Source organism: Capra hircus, chromosome 14 (assembly GCF_001704415.2).
Source record: "Capra hircus breed San Clemente chromosome 14, ASM170441v1, whole genome shotgun sequence".
NCBI classification, from domain to species: Eukaryota; Metazoa; Chordata; class Mammalia; order Artiodactyla; family Bovidae; genus Capra; species Capra hircus.
Genome location: NC_030821.1, coordinates 94,130,819 through 94,154,107, shown reverse-complemented (window position 1 = coordinate 94,154,107; position 23,289 = coordinate 94,130,819). Strand labels below are relative to the sequence as shown.

At 42.9% G+C, this 23,289-nt stretch overlaps 1 protein-coding gene across 2 annotated transcripts in view; it reads right to left on the bottom strand.

The window, feature by feature from the left end:
- Positions 1-23,289, bottom strand: part of KCNQ5 (potassium voltage-gated channel subfamily Q member 5) — a 627,271-nt gene that overhangs the window by 146,876 nt on the left and 457,106 nt on the right. For both annotated transcript variants that reach the window (XM_013968999.2, XM_018058845.1), the window contains exon 3: positions 22,756-22,882. In XM_013968999.2, coding sequence (XP_013824453.2) covers positions 22,756-22,882 — 127 coding nt within the window. The remainder of the gene's footprint in view (positions 1-22,755; positions 22,883-23,289) is intronic.

Sequence of the window (23,289 nt, the reverse complement as noted above, 5' to 3'; positions counted from 1 at the left end):
AATTTCTGCATGAATTTGTAAGTTTTCAGTGTACCATCAGTTCAGTTCAGTCGCTCAGTTGTGTCCAACTCTTTGGACTGTGTGGACTGAAGCACTCCAGGCTTCCTTGTCCATCACCAACTCTGGGAGCTTGCTCAAACTCACGTCCATTGAGTTGGTGATGCCATCCAACCATCTCATCCTCTCGTCCCCTTCTCCTCCTGCCTTCAGTCTTTCCTAGCATCAGGGTCTTTTCCAATGAATCAGTTCTTTGCATCAGGTGGCCAAAGTATTGGAACTTCAGCTTCAGCATCAGTCCTTCCAATGTATATTCAGGACTGATTTCCTTTAGGATGGACTGGTTGGATCTCCTTGAAGTCCAAGGGGACTCTCAAGTATCTTCTCCAACACCACAGTGTACCATGCCAGATGCTTTATTGCAAACAGAACATCCAGACAAGGAGGAACTGAAACTTTGTGGCCTCATTGAATTTTCCTTGTGAATCCAACATTCTAACCTCTCAAAAGGAACAGAGATGTAAAGTATAGAAGCATAAGAAGCTTGGGCTGTGCTTGCTTCACCATCAGTTCTCTTAAAGCTGGATTCCCTGTCTTCACAGTGAGATGGACTGAACTGGGCAGGGCCCAAGATGCTTCCTGACTCCGGTTTCTATAACTCTAGGCAGTACATTCTTCAGAGACTAAATGGTTCAGTGACGAAGCATCAGCAGGAGTTTTGGAAATGAGCTTTCTTCAGTGTTAAGGCAATTCATTCATTCAGGCAGTAGTTCACCCATCAAACACCTTTCAGCGCATGTCTATTATGAGCCGAACACGGGATAGAGCAGTGAAGAAAACAGATGTTTTCCTGTCCTCAAGGAGTGAATGTTCCGTAACATAGTGTAGACTTATATTGTCCAAATGAGTAAGGGCAGAATCCAAGATCCAGGTGCGACAGAGAGTCCCGAGAGACAGCAAGCAGGGCAAGGGGTGGGGTCACAGGGTCACAGGTCACAGGGGTGCTTTCGGGTCTGGGGGGATGTCTCTGAGGTGCTGTCATATGAATCCAGGTCCAGTGCAGTGATGGGGTGGCCATCGCCCCATCTGGGGGGAGGCGCTCCAGGCAGGAGGTGCAAAGACCCAGATGTGGAAGTGTGGTCACATGCCTGAGGGGAGGTGAGGGGGTGGCTCTGGCCCAATCAAGGCAGCTTTAGGAAGAGCTTTAGCTGTCCTTCCATGTGTGGTGGGGTCGGGGTGTGGGATCAATCACACTTGTGTCTTCCAAGGTCATTTTGGTTACCTTTGGGAACCAGATCCAGAGAGGGCTGGATGACATGAGTGGAGGTCACAGGGCCAATTAGGAGGCCACTGGCATGGTCCAGCCCGAGGGCGAAAGCAGCCTCAGAGGAGCCAGGGGAAATGAGGAGGACCCAGGCAGGGGGCGGACTTGGGACGTGAGAAGGAGGAGGTGTCAGGACCCACTGCAGGGCTGATCGTGGGGTCTGACACAAAGAAGGGGCTCTGAGGGTGACTTTAGGATTTCTGGCCTGAGAAACTGGGTGGGTAAACTGGCCTGTCGGCTGAGGGGGGGTGCTGTTGTCAACAGAGGAGGCAGAAAGGGGGGCTCTTTGAGGGGTATGGGTAACAGGGCTGCTTGAGATCCCTCCAGACACCGGAAGACAGTGTGGTGAGGCTGGAGCGTGGGCAGAGGTCGGGGGTGCAGACTCAGGTGTGCTGAGGTCTGATCTAGGCCTGCAGTGCCACGGGACTAGCCTCACACTGGACCTTCCGCTGCACAGTGTGATCACAGACATCTCAGTTCAGAGGTGGGTGCAGCTGGGAGGATGTGCAGAAGCTGTGCTTCTGTGTTTATGAAGCAGGGAAGAAGCATATGTCCTCTGAGAACTGCTGTGAATGAGCAGGAGGCAAACACATCCTACTGAAGGCACCCCGCGGGTCCTGAGTAAATCCCCTGGGTGTAATCCCATGAGCTCTCCATCCATCAGGAGGATGAAACGTCAAGAGTATTTCTGGATGATTCAGAATGTGTTCCAGGGCCGTGACCTGTTGGCCTTATGTGGTGCTCCTTTATATAGAAAACACGAGAAGGAGTCTCAGAAACCACAGTTCTGCACACATCTGAGGAAGCTGTGTAAAACCATCACCTGGTACCTATTTTCATGCCCACCAGACAGCAACCCTGCAGTCACTTCCAACTCAGCAGGGCCCACACCGGTATTTGACTACAAGTCTAAAAAAAGATTTGGATTGCCACCAATGAAAGGTCAGGGCTGAAACTTCGGCTGGAATTCCCCTTTGGCCCCATGATGAAATCCGATGCTCGGATATCCTCTTCAGTGTGGTAACCTGAGTGTTTATGCACCAAGAGCGAAACAATGATGTCATTACAGGTGTAACTTTACCAAGTGAAAACAAAATACCCAGCATCCCTTTTGGTTCCTACTCTAAGGCATTACATGATCCTGACTCTTCGACTCTTGGCAGCCGGTTGTGTTTACTAGCGTTGGGAAATGTAATTTTTCTTTGAGAAATCTGATACTTATTTTCAGATGGCACGCAGGTTTTGATTAATCATCACCTACTACTAAAAATTTCTGAAAGCATGTCCTCCGGAAGTTCTTTGAACAGACTGCTATTTGGATTTTGCAGGTGGAGATGCCATTTCAGTAACCAGATGTCAGTAACCAAAAGACACCTGTGGGTGGGAACTGATTTTGACTGCCATCCAGGGATTTTGAGAATTACCCAGTACACTTGACTTTCAGTCTTTTTCGAGGCACTAAATAAGATTTTTAGAAATAAGAAATAGACACAGTTTAGGCTGCTGGATAATCCTTAGGGATAAACACTGGGGTGTGAAAATGGACTTTCCCTTCTGTGAAGAATGAAAAAAAATAGTGCTTTAAAAGAGTGAATTTGAGTAAATATAAGCCATAAATAAACAATTGACACGCATAATTTTGAAAATCCTACTTGTTGCCATGTGCAGATTATATCCATCTTTTTAGGGGGATTATTAGTCAAATGGACCATGATTAATTACAGACCTAAGTTCCATCCTTAATGATCAAATGCTTGGCAAAACTCATCCTCGTTGGCACCAGTTAAAGGGCAGGTTTTAGAACTTTCTAATTTCATATTTGCTTTTATGAAGTCTATAAAGTATACTGCTGTTCTTATCTGTGATTAAAAGGAAAGAAATGGAGTTCAAGGCTGGTACAAGATGACAGAATAAGTTATTCCCAGAGACAGGGTTAGAACTCATGGTAATGACATGAGTCTCAGCTCTGACTGTGGGACGAGTTGCTTCCCGACAAATCCTGAAGTCATGAGGATGGATCCCACTCTGGGCTCTCTCTTTTTATTATCAATCCCTTCCTTACCATCAAGAGCTTTTTGAACAAGACATGCTCTGTTTAGAGGAGAACAAAAAACAAGGTTTATTGAAAACACGTGGTGATCCCACCTTGGGGACACATCGGGACAGAAAAAATGGTTTCAGATGTGCACATTTTAATGTTGTGACCAGTAAAGATTCCAGAAAACCACAGAAACTTGATAAGAGATGGATTCTGAAGTTACACGATGGCAAAGTCCTGAGGATTAGCGACACTACTTTGATCTTCACATTCCAAACACAGATTCAGAGTCTGCGGTAGGAGCTAAAATCAACTATTTCAAACATTTTGTAAAAGGCAGAAGTAAAAAGTTTGAGAAAACAGTAGCAGAGGATTACCCTGTTGAGGAGCCTGTAATTACAAGCATGAAAAATAAGCACTTTATTAAAAAAATCACATTCACATGACCAAATGAAGCAACTACATTAAAAAAAAATACAGGCAAAAATTATCTTTCTGAAAACTCCTGTTAACTGAGGTCAAGGTGCTCCCCTCTCCTTGCACTGCTCGATAACTGCCACAGTTCTGCTTCATTCTTGATATCGTGTTCACCTTGTGTATGTATAGGGTGAGGCTGCGGGGGAGGTGAGGTTGTGCAGGTGAATGCCTCATAGCTTGCGACTGTTTTGAACTTTTATTCACTCAATACACACTTATTGTGGTCAGAAGCTGCTGGGACCTGGGCTTTTGATAGTAAAAGGCATGGGCAGGGTAGACGAGACCAATGCCCTCCACCCACACGGAGCTGAAAGGATAGCTGGCAAGATGGACTGGGGACGTCACCACAGCCAGGGTGGTGCCTGTTCAGATGGAACAGGGCAGGCGCAGGGAACCTGGTTCAGGGCTGAGGAAGCCCTTCTGGGGGAAACGTGGGTTAAGCACAATGAACAGCCAGTCAAAAATCAAGCTACAACCACCCCTCCACCTCCTGCCCTGAATATCCTTCAGGGACTGTAACAGAGCCATTTCTGAGATGATCACATCTAAAGAGCTCTAGATATGATCATTTCAGAAATGACTGTGCTACGGACAGAGGAGCCTGGTGGGCTACAGTCCATAGGTACAAAAAAGAGTAGGACAAGACTTGGTGACTAAACGATGACAAAGAAAGACCTCTAGACTCAAAAATACCTACAGTGGTTTCTTCCCCTACTCCTCCTCTTTTAAAATGAAATTTATTCTTATTAAAGACACGTGGACTCAAACTCTAGGAATTTATTAGTGAGGGAGATGATTTAAGAGAAAACAATCAACAAAAAACCTAACAAGAAGTCTTATTAAGTTGGTAATTGTTTCTGATTGTCAGTTCTAGGATTGTTCACTTTGCTCCTATTTAATATCTTTAGCTGAACATTTTTATTCTGAAAAAAATCTTCCATTTTTTTTTACAAAAAAATGGATAAATAAATAGCAATGTATCTACCTTATTTTTCTCTTACACAAAATGTAGCACACTATGTATGTAATATTGCAGCATTTTTTTTTTCAATTAATACATCTTGGGTCCTTCCGTATCTAACCAAAAGATCATCTTCATTGTGTCCACAGTTTATTCAGCGCTATTTACTACTTACTACAAATTGATGAGACTCTCAGGAAGGAGAATTCCTGGGGCACAGAGTAAACTCCATGTAATTTTAGTAGCAGTGACACTTTTCATAAGGGTGACACCACTTTGCACGCCTGCTTCCTCACCGTCTCACTAAAAAAGTAACTGAATTTTGCCGATCTGACAGGTGAGAAAATGCTGCCTTTTGTATTTCTTATGAGTCAGACTGTGTTTACAAGGCACATGGGTACTTCTTTTGCTGGGAACTGCCTGTTCATATCCATTTGCTATCTTTTATTTGCCTCTGGGTTGCTGGATTTTTCTTCTGGATTTCTAGAGCTGCTTATAGTTTAAGATGATCAGCTTTTTGTCTCTGATAGGTGTTGTGTATATTTTCCTACATTTGTCTTTTAACATTGCTTGTTTACTTTATCATACAGTATTTTTGATTTTATGCAATCTAATTACATCTTTAAAAAATTTTAGGTAGCATAAGTTTATCAATGTTTTCTTCTGTGGTCTCTACATTTTTAGTCACAGTTAAAAAACTAAAAAGCCTCTTGATGAAACTGAAAGTGGAGAGTGCAAAAGTTGGCTTAAAGCTTAACATTCAGAAAACAAAGATCATGGCATCTGGTCCCATCACTTCATGGGAAATAGATGGGGAAACAGTGGAAACAGTGTCAGACTTTATTTTTGGGGGGCTCCAAAATCACTGCAGATGCTGACTGCAGCCATGAAATTAAAAGACGCTTACTCCTTGGAAGGAAAGTTATGACCAACCTAGATAGCATATTCAAAAGCAGAGACATACTTTGCCAACAAAGGTCCGTCTAGTCAAGGCTATGGTTTTTCCCGTGGTCATGTATGGATGTGAGAGTGGGACTATGAAGAAGGCTGAGCACCAAAGAATTGATGCTTTTGAACTGTGGTGTTGGACAAGACTCCTGAGAGTCCCTTGGACTGCAAGGAGATCCAAACAGTCCATTCTGAAGGAGATCAGCCCTGGGATTTCTTTGGAAGGTATGATGCTAAAGCTGAAACTCCAGTACTTTGGCCACCTCATGCGAAGAGTTGACTCATTGGAAAAGACTCTGATGCTGGGAGGGATTGGGGGCAGGAGGAGAAGGGGACGAGGGAGGATGAGATGGCTGGATGGCATCACTGACTCGATGGAGGTGAGTCTGAGTGAACTCCGGGAGATGGTGATGGACAGGGAGGCCTGGCGTGCTGTGATTCATGGGGTCGCAAAGAGCTGGACATGACTGAGTGACTGAACTGAACTGAACTGAAAAAGACCTTCCTGGTTTCAAGATTATATGACAATTTACCCATTTCTGCCATCCAATATTTATTTAAATCTTTGATTTATTTGGAATTTATTTTGGAATATGATAAGATAAATATGGATCCAACCTGATCTTCTTCCAAATGAGTAATTACTTGTTCTAACATTGCTTAAACCCAGAGTGGTGATGGACCTGAAATTCATGAATGTGTGGGGTTGTTACTAACTTTTGAGAAAATGACTTTTCTGTTGATTACGATGGAAGATTCACTGGGAGATTTTGAGAGGGGTTTTGAAGGTTTTAAGAATAGTTTTAAGAATTGGGTGTTTTTTTTTTTTTTTTTTTTTTTTTTTTAAGCTACACTATGATCCTACAGCCTCATTCCTGGGCAAATATCCAGAGAAAACTCTATTTCAAAAAGATACACATACCTCAATGTTCATAGCAGCACTATTTACAATAGCCAAGATGTGGAAGCAGCCTGAATGTCCATCAGCAGAGGGATGGATAAAGAAGATGTGGTGTGCACACACAATGGCATGTTACCCAGCCACAGAAGAGAGTGAAGCAATGCCGTCTGCAGCAGCGTGTGTGGATCTACAGACGATCCTACTGAGCAAGGTGAGCCAGACAGAGGCAAACGTCAGACGGTGACACTTACATGCGAATCTGAACAAATGATATAAAGGTACTTATTTACAAAACAGAAATGGACACAGTCCCAGAAAACAAATGCACGGTTACCACAGGGGAAAGCGGGGAGGGATAAATTAAGAATGTGGGACTCACAGGCACACACTTCTATATATAAAATAGATAAACTACAAGGACCTGCTGTACAGAATAAGGAACTATATTCAGCATCTTATAATAACCTATACCAGAAAAGAATCTAAAAAAAGAATAAATATATTCTTATATATAGGCTTCCCTGGTGGCTCAGATGGTAAAGAATCCACCTGCAATTCAGGAGACCTGGGTTCGATCCCTGGGTTAGGAAGATCCCCTGGAGGAGGGCATGGTAACCCACTCCAGTATTCTTGCCTGGAGAATCCCATGGACAGAGGACCCTGGCAGGTATAGTCCATGGATGGATTCCAAAGAGTCAGACATGACTGAGTGACTAAGCATAGCACAACATTTACATATATATATATCTGAATCACTTTGCTATATACCTGAAACTAATAAATCATTGTAAATTACACTTCAATAAAAATGGTTAAAAAAAGAATAGGGGATTTTTGAAAGGTGTGGGATCAGAGAGAACAAATGTTTGTTTACATCACGTCAGGACTATGATTATTGGGTCCAAAGCTTGGTGACAGCTTTAAGCATTTTATACTGAGGGATTCAGATTTGAGGCTTGATGTGATTTTAAGTATCCTGTAGGACAGGAGTCCCGAACCCCTATTGGACCAGTACTGTTCAGTGGCCTGTTATGAACATGGTCACACAGCAGGAGGTAAGTGATGGGTGAGCAAGTGAAATTTCATCTGTGTTTACAGACACTCCCCATTGCTTGCATTACTGCCTGAATTCTGCCTCTTGTCAGATCAGTGGCTGAATTTAGATCCTCATAGGAGTGAAAACCCTACCGTGAACTGCGTATGTGAGAGACCTAGGTTGAGCACTCCTTTGAGAATCATCTTGAAACCATCAGTGAAAATATTGTCTTTCATGAAACAGTCCCTGGAGCCAAAAAGATTGGGGACCACTGCTCTAGCAGGAAAGTATAATTAGTATTTGTTTTAGTAAAATTGGCTTGAATAAGGATTTCCTACTAAGTAAAGTTAGATTTAGGTAATGGTCCTTCAGGAATTTATACAGTATTGGTTTTTTACATTAATTAGTTTCTCAACACTTCATCTACATAGACATCAAATTTGCATTCATTTATTAGAGCATGAAGAACTGCTCCTTAATGGACTATATTCTCACTTATTTCTTGACCCAAGTAATCAAATATGAATTTCAGAAACTTCTGCTTATTAGAAAATAATTTTCATAGAAAAATAGAAGTAGAAACACATTTTCTATGAAAGTAGTGAATGTCATTTAAGTCAATATGGATGTAATTTACTGTCGTGAAGTATTCTAGGTATTTCTGTATTTTAAAAGAAATAGCTAGACACTGGAAACAGTTTGGTAGCTTCTGATAAAGTCAAACACCATTGAAGCCAGTAACCCCACTCCTGGGTATCTATCCTAAAGAAATAAAAACTTATGTTCATACAAAGCCTCTACATAAATGTTCATGGCAGCTTGGTTTATAAATAAAAACAACCTGACCATCTGGTCATCTGGCCAGATGACCTTTAACAGGTAAATGGATAAACTGTGTAATCCATAGCATGGAATACTAGTCAGCGATAAAAAGGACTGAACTACTGTTATTTCCAATGACTTACATGGATCTCAAGAGTATTATGCTGACTGAAAAAAGAAAAGCAATTTTAAAAGATTGAATTTGTGTGTGTGTGTGTGTGTGTGTGTGTGTGTGTGTGTGTATAGTGGACTTTTGGACTCAGAGGGAGAGGGAGAGGGAGAGGGCGGGATGATTTGGGAGAATGGCATTGAAACATGTATACTATCATGTATGAATCGAATCACCAGTCTATGTCCGATGCAGGATACAGCATGCTTGGGGCTGGTGCACGGGGATGACCCAGAGGGATGTTGTGGGGAGGGAGGTGGGAGGGGGGTTCATGTTTGGGATCACATGTACACCCGTGGTGGATTCATGTCAATGTATGGCAAAACCAATACAGTATTATAAAGTAAAATAAAGCAAAAATAAAAAGTTAAAAAAAATGAAAAAAAAAGATTGAATTTATGAGTGTATGGTTGCATTTACACAACAATCTAAAAATGACAAAATTACAGTGATGAACATATCAGTGATTCTCAGGAGCTGGGATTTTTTTGGGAGGAGTGACTTTAAAGGGATAGCACCTCGAGTTGTTTAGGGGGTGGGAAGGATTTGTATCTTGATGGTGGCGATGGTTCAGTTAACCTGTACATATGGTAAAATTTCACTGACTGCAGGCAGAGACTGGTGAAATCTGAACAAGGTTTGCAGTTTAGTCGGTAACACATCCAATCCACTTCCTGTTTTTGGTAACTGCACTAAACTCACGTGAGATGCCATCAATGGGGGAAGCTGGCCGGAGGATAGTTGGGTGCAGAGCAACTCTCTCTACTCTTTTTGAAACTTTTAAGTAAGTCTACAATTATTTCAAAATGAAAAGTTGCAAAAAAAAAAGGGAGGGGGGCAGATCTTAGGAAGAGACTGCTGGGGAAAGGAACTGCATTTTTTGATACTAACATCTATTTTCTTCTTGGCTTGTTTCCAATGGGCACAGGACCCAGACCTCATCACATGGTTTATTTATTTCTTCCTGTTGCATTGCACGTGAGTGACACAGGTGGATAACATGGTACCATAGAGGGATGTCCTGAACATATCTCACTCTCTTGCTCTTTTTTGTTGTTGTTCTGACTGTTTTGCTTATATGCAGTGTGACCCTTGATAAGACCATTAATCTAAGGCTCATGTTTTCAATATGTAAAATGGAGATCATCATCTTTTTCAATTTTAATAAGAAAGTCAATCCTAAGGGAAATCAACCCGGAATATTCACTGGAAGGAGTATCCTGAAGCTGAAGCTCCAATACTTTGCTACCTGATGCAAAGAGCCAACTCATTAGAATAGACCATGATGCTGAGAAAGATTGAAGGCTAAAGGAGAAGGGGATGACAGAGGATGGAATGGTTGGATGGCATCACTGACTCAATGGACATGAATTTGAGCAAATACAAGGAGATAGTGAAGGACAGAGAAGCCTGGTGTGGTGCAGTCCATGGAGTCACAAAGAGTTGAACATGACTGAGCAACTGGACAACAATGAGGGTTATATGAGATACTTCATAAATATGATTTATACTTTAAACCATAAAATTTTATTTGTGTTCATGTAACATCAAGCAGCCCAAGTTCTAACCTCCTGTTATATCCAGCTTTAAAGGCAGATTTCTTATCTAAACACACCTCTTAAACTATTGTCTGTTTTGTAATGTGTGTGTAGGAAATAGACAACAGATAGTCCAGCAAGTTCACAGCCACCGTGGATTGGTGTGAAAGTAATCAAAAGTCAACAATGAAGCAAAGGCTCACTCATCTCTCTTTTCAAGTAAGGTGGTGAGTTGAGCATTTAATTCAATGTGGTTGTTTCTTTTGACCCAAAGGAGTGTTGAGGGGGAACTATGCACTCTTTTTTTCCTCTTATTATTATCGTTATTTTTTTAAAAAACATCCGTAAGTTTTATTTCTGACAAAACTGTGGTTCTGCAGCATTTTCAAGTTGAAGCTTTACTTATGTGTCAAAGTGAGAAGAATCAAGCAGTCCTTTGCCAGCTGTGGCCGTGGCATCAGGATCATCTCTCATGGCAGGAAAATTGCCTAGAACTCACTGGAAAGCTGCATCTCAACAGGAAGTTTGCTGATCTACAACACGTGGGCTCCTACCAACCTGCTAATAAACTCATTTTTCCTGCTCCCTCGTTATTCTTCCGTGTGTAGATTAAGTGGATTATACTGTAATTATATTTGACTCTCCAGAGATGGTGTGTTAGAGCTGGGAGCCAGGGGAAGTCAGCTTTCTGCCCCAGCCCTGTGGCTGACTTGGGGGTTAAGCAGGGAGCACTCCCTTCATGGAGCCTCAATTTTACTGTTTCTTGTGAGAGAGAGGCAATGTCTCAGAGGGACACAGTGTTGCTTGATGAGCTCTATCTTCTAACTGAGCTCCGAATTCCGTTATAGGAACATACTCTTTGAAGAATTAAAGATGCATTTATACTGCAGTTGAGCCTCTTAATAGGGATGAAGCTTTAAAATCTAATTTTAAAAGCCGCCCACTACACAGCACATTATCCACGCTCTCAAATGCTGTACTCAGCTGTGCACAGGGCTGCTTGCTCTGTGGTATTTATTAAAAATAAAACACAAGCCCTGCAAAGATGTGCCAGGAACATCTCCACAGCCGCACACAGGGGCTGAATTGCACAACTTCCACTGGGGTGAAAGGGGCTCCTGCTGGCAAATTCCAAGCAGCACTCAGAAAACTGACCTTATAGAGACAGTAATGCCTCCTATTGATCATAAGTCTTCAGATAACAGCTCAACACAGCAAGAGACCATTTCTCAAAGGAAATAAATCATCTTTAATGAAATAAGTCTGCCTCACAGCCATCACCGAGTGGATGCTGCAAAGTCCTTTGCTCAGAGGCCCCCTGGGAACTGCTTCCTGGTGAGAGTTTCCAAGAGGAATGTGAGAGCTCTCATCACATTCTCCTAATTCCTGCTGCTCACAGGAAAAACACATTTTCTTTTCAGTTTGGACAGTTCATGTTTCTATATAGATGGGCAGGTACATAGATGTAAGGGTAGATACACAGATGGGTCAAAAAGTCAGAGGGACAGGTTTATACTTTTCTGGATGGATAATGATTTATATATTCCGATATGAAGTTCAAACAGGCATAGACAGATGACCAAGAGACCCAGGGCCTTATATAGCCATACTTCTTGTTGCCTGATCAAAATGTTGTGTTTTTAACCTAAATATTTATCATTAGGCCCAACAGTTATCTATTGGACCTCTGCCTAGTGGCCCATCTTAGACCCTACTTCATCTCAGGCAACTAGATGGCCTCATGTGGCCCCCGCGGCCCCTGGGAGTGGCTGTCTGTCCATCACCTTCCACACTGAGCTCACTGACCTCTGGCCACAGTGACCATGTGTCTCTGCCTGGTACAGGCCAAGCTCCCTTGGTCTCAAGAACATTTGCATTGCTTGCTCTCTGGCCTGGAAACACCTCTGCCCACATTGTTTCATCAATGGCTCTTGTAATACTCAGGTTGACTTGAGTGTCCACTCCTTAGAAAGACTCCCTTGGACCACTCAATCTAAAGGAACTCCTAATCTCTCTGTTTAGTTTCTTCATTGCACTCTCTGTAGTTGACACTATCTCGTTTTTCAAAAATATTTCTGCATATTATTTTTCTCTGTCCCCTGGAATATCAGGTTGACGGGAAAGAGGACACTGCCCATTTAGAGCAACATAGCATCCCTGGCACTGAGAACCACACTTGGACATAGTATAGATGTCTGGTGGGTGACTGAGCTCAAAAGCCAAGGGACCTTTCTCTCCTTTGTTCAGTCGGTCATGGTGTTCTACACCCTTCTCTCCATGACTCCTGCCTCCATCAGCTTTGTTCTAAATCAACATAACTAGTCTCCTTCTTGCTCCAAGGGCACAGGAGCTCCTCTGCTTATAGGCAGGGACCGTGTTTTATTAATCATTGTGTCATTGGCACCTAAGATCCTGTTTGGCACATAAGAAATAAATGCTCTGTCTGTGAGTGAATTTTCTTATGTAACATTTGAAGGTACAGGATATTAGTACCATGTATCATAGTGCTCCACTCAGGTTTATTGAAGGAATGGGAAATAATCTTTAGTTATTCATTTTCTCCAGGCATGTTCTCCCTATGGTCCAGACTTATGAGCTAATCAAGCTATATGACACTCAAATTTGCACACAAGGTCAAGTGACCTAAACAGGTCTCCAGCAGTCTATAGTATGAACTACATGTGAATGCATTTCTGAGAATAATGTCATTTACCCGGAGACATCTCAAGTTAGGACACACTCAGGGACCTCAGGAAAGCCTTGCTCCGGAGGCCATGCAGTCATAGAAAAGGCCAATTCGTCTACTTCAGAGCTTAATTTCTTCTTTCAGTTGGAGAGCAGCAACAAGTAACCTGATCTAATTGAAGTAATAAGGCTAATATTTAAGGCTGATATTGATGCCATTTTGTGAAGTCTGACTTATTATTCAAAGAGTTTAGGTGACAAATGATAACATTTGTATGCAACTAATGGATATTACAAATGTAAGTTGATGACAATGGACAAGGCTGACTAAATTCAATTTAAAAACACTAATAAACAATAAGAGCAATAGTCTCACAGTTGGGTCGTGTGGTACTCTGGGGAGTAGATACCTGGTCATTCTCCTGGGTTCCTTGTACAGAGCTCCTAGACTTTGGGATCTCTGGCATGATAAATGCCTTTCATACAATCATCAGATGACTGTTGGCTAGGGGTATCTATTCAGCTTCCTGCATACCAGGAAGACCCGGGACCTCCTGGGAGAGAAAGAGTTCAGTCACCAACAGCCAGTGACCAACAGACGTGCTTTTGTAGTGACAGCACCACAGCTATCTGTAAAGCGTGCGGTTTGGTGAGCATCTGGTGAACACACAGGTTCTGGGAGGTGGGGCTCTTGAAGGGGCCCAAAATCTCCATGTTAGACAGCCCTCTGCCCCAAATATCTGTCCAGTGCATCTCTTTCACTTGGCTGTTCTCAGATTGTAGCTTTTATAATAAATATAAAAAATATAATGTGATATAATGTACAGCAGTTTCCTGACCTCTGTGTCATTCTAGCAACATGGGGGGCTACTGGAAACCCTAGATTGCCATCGGCCAGGCAGAGTGTGTTAGCTTGGACCCTCTCTGTGGCTGGTGTCTGAAGTTGAGGAGGGAAAGTCCAGTGAGACTAAACCCTGGGTTGGCGGGGTTTCATACTAATACCAATTGTTAGTGTCAAAACTGTGTCGAGTTGTTGGCTCAGCTGGTAAAATATCCACCTGCAATGCAGGTAACCCTGGTTCGATTCCTGGGTTGGGAAGATCTGCTGGAGAAGGGAAAAGCTACCCACTCCAGTATTCTTGGGCATCCCTGGTGGCTCAGATGGTAAAGAATCCACCTGCAATGTGGAAGACCTGGGTTCAATCCTAGGTTGGGAACATCCCCTGGAGAAGGGAACTACTACCCACCCCAATATTCTGGCCTGGAGAATTCCATAGACAGAGGAGCCTGGCGCAATATAGTCCACAGTGTTGCAAAGAGTCAGACATGACTGAGCAACTTTCACTTTCAAGGGTGTACGGAAAGTTGGAGAACTGGTTGATGTGAGGGAAAATCCCACAGATTTGATGTCACAAGTGTTGTGAGTAAAAGGAGCTCATCAGGTAGGCTTATTTTTCTAGACTGAAATCCTAGTTCTTTCACCATCTTTCTAACTGTGGACAAGTTTCTCAAACCTTATCTTACTTCCTCATCTTTAAAAAGGATATTATAAAACTTCTGCAGGATTAAATGAGACAGTATTTACAGTCCAAGAGCAGTACCCATAGAGCAGCAAATTTCAATAAATATCAGCTATATTCACTATAGAGACTGAAACGGCTTTATATTTCTGTAGTCAAGCAAGTCAAGAAAGTCTAACAGTCCTCAGATGGTCCAGTTAATCCCATGGAGGTGACCAGATGCATGGAGTTTGGACATCCAGACACAGAAGGAGGCAGAGAAGAGTACACGGCTGACAGGAAACAACCCAAGAGAAATAGCTTTCAGTAAAGGGCAGAGATTAGAGGGGGAGAAAATGAGTGCAGCTGAAAAGAATGTCTCTTGCAATGAAAGATGGAGAGGCTGGAGAGGTAGAAAAACGGTGCCTCAATCATCAGTTTAGGGGCCAGGGGCATCCAAGTGTCTCTAATATAGCTTTCCAACACATTAGCAGCTGAAGCTGCTTTCAATAAGATGAACTCGCAGATATATTAGAGTTGCCTTGGCTGTGTGGTTGATTTTAATAAAGGCTCCAATTTTGTTGTAGCTAGGGAAGACACTGGTTATTTTTTTCTCATTAAAAAAATATATACCTTTGCTATTTTCCCGTGTCAAAGGCACATGTGCTCAGCTCATGGGGGACACCTCTGTGCTCTGCTTTGCCTCTTTTGTCTTCCTGTGGAAATATTACACAGAAGGAGAACTGCTAAAACAGCAATTAAAAAATCAACTTGTATTTAGCATCAAGTACTGATCCAAGGTTAATCACAGGCTAGTCTTTTCTGCTTTCCTGAGATGACTGAAAACTACCGCCTTGTTCCATCTGTCTCTAGAAGGAGTTACCAGGGATCCAAAAAGTCATGGTTACAAGTAACTTGTTGACATTCTAACACGTCAGGCTCATTATCATAATCTAAGCAGCAGTCTTGGGTACGTTTGCAATTTTCAGGCAGGTCATTAATGAAAGCTGGAAAAGGAGTGACTGTGAACTCACTCTTTGAGGTTATTTTACATGTTCTCTATACGGAGGCCACTGAGTGAATGAGTTGTGTTTGACTGTAGAGAGATCAGAAAAGAAATCAGAAAGTCCAGATAAATGAGGGCAACTCATCAGTCAGCCACACACACATTCAACTCTTCAAGTAGCACAGTGATTACTGGCCACAGCTGCAGACATGTTATTCCAACAGCGTCTTAGGTGAGAGATGTAAATTGGAGGCATGCTGCTGCTAAGTCACATCAGTCGTGTCCGACTCTGTGCGACCCCATAGACGGCAGCCCAACAGGCTCCCGTCCCTGGGATTCTCCAGGGAAGAAAACTGGAGTGGGTTACCATTTCCTTCTCCAGTGCATGAAAGTGAAAAGTGAAAGTGAAGTCGCTCAGTTGTGTCTGACTCTTCGTGACCCCATGGACTGCAGCCTACCAGGCTCCTCCGTCCATGGGGTTTCCCAGGCAAGAGTACTGGAGTGGGGTGCCATTGCCAAATTGAAGGCACAGATATAAGAATTTTGCAATTCAAGATAAGCTTTTACCAGTTTTCAAACTCCCCAAATCAAGGAGAGATAAATCAGTTCGGTAAAGAAAGAAAGCATCTGATTTTTAAAAAATGAATAGTTGCTTTAGGTGTAGAGTTAGGTTATTTACTTGACTTTTTTCTTGTTTCTTGAGGTATGCCTGTATTGCTATGAACTTTCCCCTTAGCACTGCTTTTATAGTGTCCCACAGGTTTTGGGTTGTTGTGTTTTCATTTTCATTCATTTCTATGCATATTTTGATTTCTTTTTTGATTTCTTCTGTGATTTGTTGCTTATTCAGAAGCGTGTTGTTCAGCCTCCATATGTTGGAATTTTTAATAGTTTTTCTCCTGTAATTGAGATCTAATCTTAATGCATTATGGTCAGAAAAGATGCTTGGAATGATTTCGATTTTTTTGAATTTATCAAGGTTAGATTTATGGCCCAGGATGTGATCTATCCTGGAGAAGTTTCCTTGAGCACTTGAGAAAAAGGTGAAATTCATTGTTTTGGGGTGAAATGTCCTATAGATATCAATTACGTCTAACTGGTCTATTGTATCCACCTCCCAGAATTCTGGAAATAAAAGCAAAAATAAACAAATGGGATCTAATTAAAATTAAAAGCTTCTGCACAACAAAGGAAAATATAAGCAAGGTGAATAGACAGCCTTCTGAATGGGAGAAAATAATAGCAAATGAAGCAACTGACAAACAACTAATTTCAAAAATATACAAGCAACTTATGCAGCTCAAGTCCAGAAAAATAAATGACCCAATCAAAAAATGGACCAAAGAACTAAATAGACATTTCTCCAAAGAAGACATACAGATGGCTAACAAACACATGAAAAGATGCTCAACATCACTCATTATTAGAGAAATGCAAATCAAGACCACAATGAGGTACCACTTCATACCAGTCAGAATGGCTGCGATCCAAAAGTCTGCAAGCAATAAATGCTGGAGAGGGTGTGGAGAAAAGGGAACCCTCCTACACTGTTGGTGGGAATGCAAACTAGTATAGCCACTATGGAGAACAGTGTGGAAATTCCTTAAAAAATTGCAAATAGAACTGCCTTATGACCCAGCAATCCCACTGCTGGGCATACACACCGAGGAAACCAGAATAGAAAGAGACACATGTAGCCCAATGTTCATCGCAGCACTGTTTATAATAGCCAGGACATGGAAACAACCTAGATGTCCATCAGCAGATGAATGGATAAGAAAGCTGTGGTACATATACACAATGGAGTATTACTCAGCCATCGGAAAGAATACATTTGAATCAGTTCTAATGAGATGGATGAAACTGGAGCCGATTATACAGAGTGAAGTAAGCCAGAAAGAAAAACACCAATACAGTATACTAACACATATATATGGAATTTAGAAAGATGGTAATGATGACCCTATATGCAAGACAGCAAAAGAGACGCAGATGTGTAGAGCGGACTTTTGGACTCTGAGGGAGAGGGAGAGGGTGGGGGGAATTGGGAGAATGGCACTGAAACTTGTATACTATCATGTAAGAAACGAATCGCCAGTCTATGTCTGATACAGGATACAGGATGCTTGGGGCTGGTGCACGGGGATGATCCAGAGAGATGATATGGGGTGGGAGGTGGGAGGGGGGTTCATGTTTGGGAACGCATGTACACCCGTGGTGGATTCATGTCAATGTATGGCAAAACCAATACAGTATTGTAAAGTAAAATACAGTAAAAATAAAAATTAAAAAAAAAGAATAAATTTTTCTTCCCTTTGGTTATAGATGTCTAAAAGATGTTTTTCAAACATGAGAATATAATGATTTTATGTTTTCTTAAATCAACAATATTTGGAAATGCTCTGGCTCCCATGCAGGTGTGGAGACTGGGCAGGTGAGGAGAGAAGTTACAGTTCTCTGGGAATGAGCCCGTGGGCCCCATGAACCAACCTGTGTCCAAATAGGATCAACTGGTCTGCAGAGCTCAGTCTTGCCCAAGGCGACAGCTGAAGGGGCTTCGCTCCGCTTCAGCTCTATTTTACAGGGTGCTCTCAGAAGGCATTCCCCACCCCGCAGGCACACAGGCCGCCAGTCTCCTCGGGGCCCTTTCTTGAATGCCCAAGCCTTCTGAAAATGTTTGGGTGTGCGGCATGTTCAGAATAACCAGATCTTACAGATATGTGGAGTCTTGAGAGAGCTTAGCTACATCGCCAAACGCACAGCAGTTATCAGCACATCTTAGTCCTTTAATCTCCCTCTTCCTGTCTTGAATCCTTCTAGGACTTGGTGTAGCACGTGGTTCTGAAGATGGAGTCGTGTCACCTGTAGCCCGGCCACCTTTAGGCCTGTCAGCAGTGGCCTAGCAGATTCAGTGCGATGTGCTGTAGGCGTGGCTGTAGTGGGCAGAGGAGAGATGACACCTCTTTGTCCACTTTGCCCCAGTCAATTAGGTCAAGCAGGGAGATCCAGGGCTTACTTTACATTGTGATTGCTCATTTTACCCCTGACATCAATCATTTTTTATGGCCCTATTAAGCATGGCTTACAAAGGGCTTCAGGAGCCATTTGGGATATGCTGCTGCCTTCCAGCAGGTGATATTTGGTTCCTCTGTGTAGGTTACATCTTACCCACCTGGTCCAAAAGAGTCACATCTGAACACGTTTCACTATTACATAGGTTCAGCTGGACCACGAATCTAATCATTACACATATATCAAATAAAAGACAGAAGTGCATAGTTACCTGAAGTGTGAGTACAAATATTGCTTTTGTTCTAGTGGGTATTCATTATATATTTATCTGTGAGGTTTTCTTCCAAAGAAGCTGATTTGGTAGAGGTGAAATAACAAACGAAGAAAAGGCCTGAAGCGGCACCTAAGCTCCAAGCACACCTACACCACGTCAAACAGAATCTGTAAAGTCACAGCTGACAGGCCTAAAGGTAGCTGAGTTACAGATGACACAACACCATCCTCAGAACCACATGCTACACCAAGTTCCAGAAGGATTCAAGAGAGGAGGAGGAAGGTTAAAGGACCAAGATGTGCCGATGAATCTGCAGCTGAGAACAGCTATCAAAAGGCAGCAAACACATGGGAAAGAACCCGCTCTTTAGCTTAGAGGCCAGAAATACACCGGCATTGCCTCTGGAATTGGAATAAAACCAATTTTTCAGTCAGTTCAGTTGCTCAGTTGTGTCTGACTCTTTGTGACCCCATGGACTGCAGCACGCCAGGCTTCCCTGTCATCACCAACTCCTGGGGCTTGCTCAGACTCATGTCCATGGCGTCAGTGATGCTATCCAACCATCTCATCTTCTGTCGTCCCCTTCTCCTCCTGCCTCCAATCTTTTCCAGCTTCAGGGTCTTTTCCAAGGAGTCAGCTCTTTGTGTCAGGTGGCCAAAATATTGGAGTTTCAGCTTCAGTATCAGTCCTTCTAGTGAATATTCAGGACTGATTTCCTTTAGGATTGACTGGTTGGATCTCCTTGAGTCCAAGGGACTATTAAGAGTCTTTTCCAACACCTCAGTTTAAAAGCATCAATTCTTTGGTGCTCAGCTTTCTTTATAGTCCAACTCTCACATCCATACATGACTACTGGAAATAGCTTTGATTATATGGACCTTGGTTGGCAAAGTAATGTCTCTGCTTTTTAATATGCTGTCTAGGCTGGTCATAGCTTTTCCTCCATGGAGCAAGTGTCTTTGAGTTTCATGGCTGCAGTCACCATCTGCAGTGATTTTGGAACCCCCCAAAATAAAGTCTCTCACTGTTTCCATTATTCCCCATCTATTTGCCACAAAGTGATGGCACTGGATACCATGATCTTAATTGGATGCCATGATCTTAATTTGCTGAATGTTCAGTTTTAAGCCAACTTTTTCACTCTCCTCTTTCACTTTTATCAAGAAGCTCTTTAGTTCTTCTTCCCCTTCTGCCATAAGGGTGGTGACATCGGCATATCTGAGGTTATTGATATTTCTCCCGGCAATCTTGATTCTAGCATGTGTTTCATACAGGCTGGCATTTCGCATGATACACTCTGCATATAAGGTAAATGAGCAGGGTGACGATATACAACCTTAATGTGCGTCTTTCCCTATTTGGAACCAGTCTGTTGTTCCCTGTCCAGTTCTAACTGTTGCTTCTTGACCTGCGTACAGATTTCTCAGGAAGCAGGTAAGATGGACAGGTATTACCAACTCTTGAAGAATTTTCCACAGTTTGTTGTGACCCACACAGTCAAAGCTTTTGGTGTAGTCAACAGAACAGAAGTAGATGTTTTTTTTTTCTAGAAATTTCTTGTGTTTTTCATGATCCAACAGATGTGGTTCCTCTGCCTTTTCTAAATCCAGCTTGAACATCTGGAAGCTCACAGTTCACGTACTGGTAAAGCCTGGCCTGGAGAATTTTGAGCGTCACTTTGCTAGTGTGTGCCGCTGCTGCTGCTAAGTCGCTTCAGCCGTGTCCAACCCTGTGCGACCCCATAGACGGCAGCCCACCAGGCTCCCCCGCTCCTGGGATTCTCCAAGCAAGAACACTGGAGTGGGTTGCTATTTCCTTCTCCAGTGCATGAAAGTGAACAGTGAAAGTGAAGTAGCTCATTCATGTCCAATTCTTCGCGACCCCATGGACCACAGCCTACCAGGTTCCTCCATCCGTGGGATTTTCCAGGCAAGAGTACTGGAGTGGGGTGCTATTGCCTTCTCCATGCTAGTGTGTGAGATGAGTGCAATCATGTGGTAGTTTGAACATTCTTTGGCAATTTTTAATTGGTTTTAAAGCCTGAAACGGGACATTCCTGCAGTCGGCTGTGAACCAACTTTATCCTATAGAAGCTGAATGAGTCCTGCTAAACTGTTTGCCTTGTGAATTGTTTTGTTTGGGTCCCTTATAGTACTGGAAGGTCTTGTGCCATAATTTCGCATCGAGCTACAGTGTTTCGTGGTGTAGCTTGAGTGGGGATTCAAGAAGAGGGGAGATCTCCAGAGAAAAACCAAGTGCCTGCTTGGATGTGCCCTGGGAGCCAGGTGGGCCCCTCGGGGGCTGGGAGCTGGTGCCCAATTTCCTCTGTACTTTATCTGGCAGAAGAGGGGCATTTGGACAAACAGACTGCATTAGTGAAGGCCGAGCAAGGTGTTTTAAGGTTGATGTAGCTTAGAACTGCACTAGAGTCACTTCTGTAGCTGTGGTGCTTTGCAAGCAGTCACATTTCCACAGAGTCTGGTTGAATGAATGGAGACTCTTGAAATATGCAGGTGTGTGGGGAGCCCACCCGCTTCCCCATGCTCAGGACATGTGTCCAGGACGTGGACACAGCTCTGGCATGAAAGATGGAACAAAGGATTCCTCTGACAGTCCCGGTGGAAAGGGTTTCTCCACTTCCTCCTTAAGAACTGGGTGAAGAAGGTACCTAAAGATGCTCAACCATTTCTGAAACAGAATGGAAAACCCTTTGTTGATGAGGAGCTTAGCCTAAACTAGCTTGTAACTAAAACCCCCAGTTTCTCAGGTTGGAAACAGTGGAAATAAGGACCTCACCAGGAACTTTCAGCATTTGGATTTGAGTGGCTGCCAAGGAAGTAGGAAGGAGAAAAGAGCAAGGAAAGCAAATGTAACTATTGCATAACAACAACTACAACATCCACAATTACAAGAAGCTACGGTACACAGGGTTTTACTATTCTTCCCCCAAAGGAATAAAAACATTCTATTTTTTTAAAAAATAGGTCAAATTCTTCAAAAATGTCAGTGTTGTAAAAGACAGAAAGACTGAGGAACTGTTCTAGATAAAAGGAGACCGCAGAGACCTGATGACTAAACACCATGTGTGACCCTAGACTGCAGGGGAAAATGCTACAAGGACATTATTGGGTCAACTGGCAAAACCAGGATACAGCCAGCAGATTGGATAAGGGGTTGGACTAACATCCAATTTAAGTACAGAAGATTATGCAAACTCATAGTCTTCTTTGTGAAAATCCATACTGAAATATTTAGGGATAAAAGGCCATGACGTAGGCAGCTTACTTGAAAAAATAATTAAAATTTGAGATATAATTGACTAAAATTTTCAATTTGATGATACACTTTAAAATATATCACTGCGAGGTGCCAGATCTTAACTCTGGAATGTTTTATAGTTTCAGGCTGGCACCCAGGTGACTGGAATCTCTTTGAAGCGACAGCAGCCAGGGAGTTGTAGAGATGTGATATTTATTCAGGGACTGTAGGGTGAGGAGCCAAATTTCAGAGGGGAAAACACTTTATCAGGTCTCATGGTTACAGTGAGTATAATAAGCCATACATGTAATTATTCTTGAGGCCTGCTCATAAGTAAGCTTTACCAGGACCGGTACACTTACACGTTTCAGCTGACCAACAGCCTGAAAGCAGTACTGCTTACACTGTACAACAAAAATAGATCTCATACTTATGGAAAGCAATGCTTCCCCTAATTCAGAGTGATGCTTGAGAACCGTGTATTTTAGCACAACTCAACTTGACGTGAGGGTTCCAGAGCCTCAGTCCCAGTGCCACCACTTACTAGCTGTGAGACTTTTGCAACTCACTCCACCTCTCTGTACCCCAGCCTCTTCATCTGCAAAACTCGGACAATGAAAACACCTACCTCACTGAGCTGTGAAGCGGATTAAATGAATTAGCACGCTCAAATCACAAGAGAGCCTGACCCATGGTGAAGAATCCATGAATATTTAGCTTTTAACATAAACCAGATGTAGTAATACCAGAGGCAGAAGAAGAAAAGGATGTAGTGTCCCAAACCTGGGCGTCCAGGACTCTGATACTCACCTATGACACAGAAGGGCTTTCGAGCGAATCTCAGTCTTCCCTGCCATCCGCGGTACCGGCAGCAGCAGCCTGCAGACCAGATTCGAATGATGAACTCCAAACCAAAGACGACGATCATCACGAATTCCTGAGACATCGAACAAGGCATGTCAGGGAGCGGCATTACGGAGCAGGCCAGAGCAGGAAGCTCCATGGGTATTATACAGTCAGGCACTTCATCTAAAACATCTGGCTGTTAAAGTCGGAAGCTAACATTTCCTTTCCTCCAAATCAAGGTAAACCCAGAGAACATTGGAACCCCACGTTGTTTCCTAGTGTGGAACACTATTCCTCTTCAAGTCTCTAATTTCTTGCAAATTTAGGAGTCAGTTTTAATTCTAAAAGTGCAGCCTGAATTACAGATTCCTCTTGCCTGGTATATGCAGTCCCTTGGTATCCCCAGGAAACTGGTTTCAGGACCCCCTGGACACAAAGATATGCGGATGCAAGTCTCTTATGCAAAATGGAGTAGGGCTTGCATATAACCCATGCACA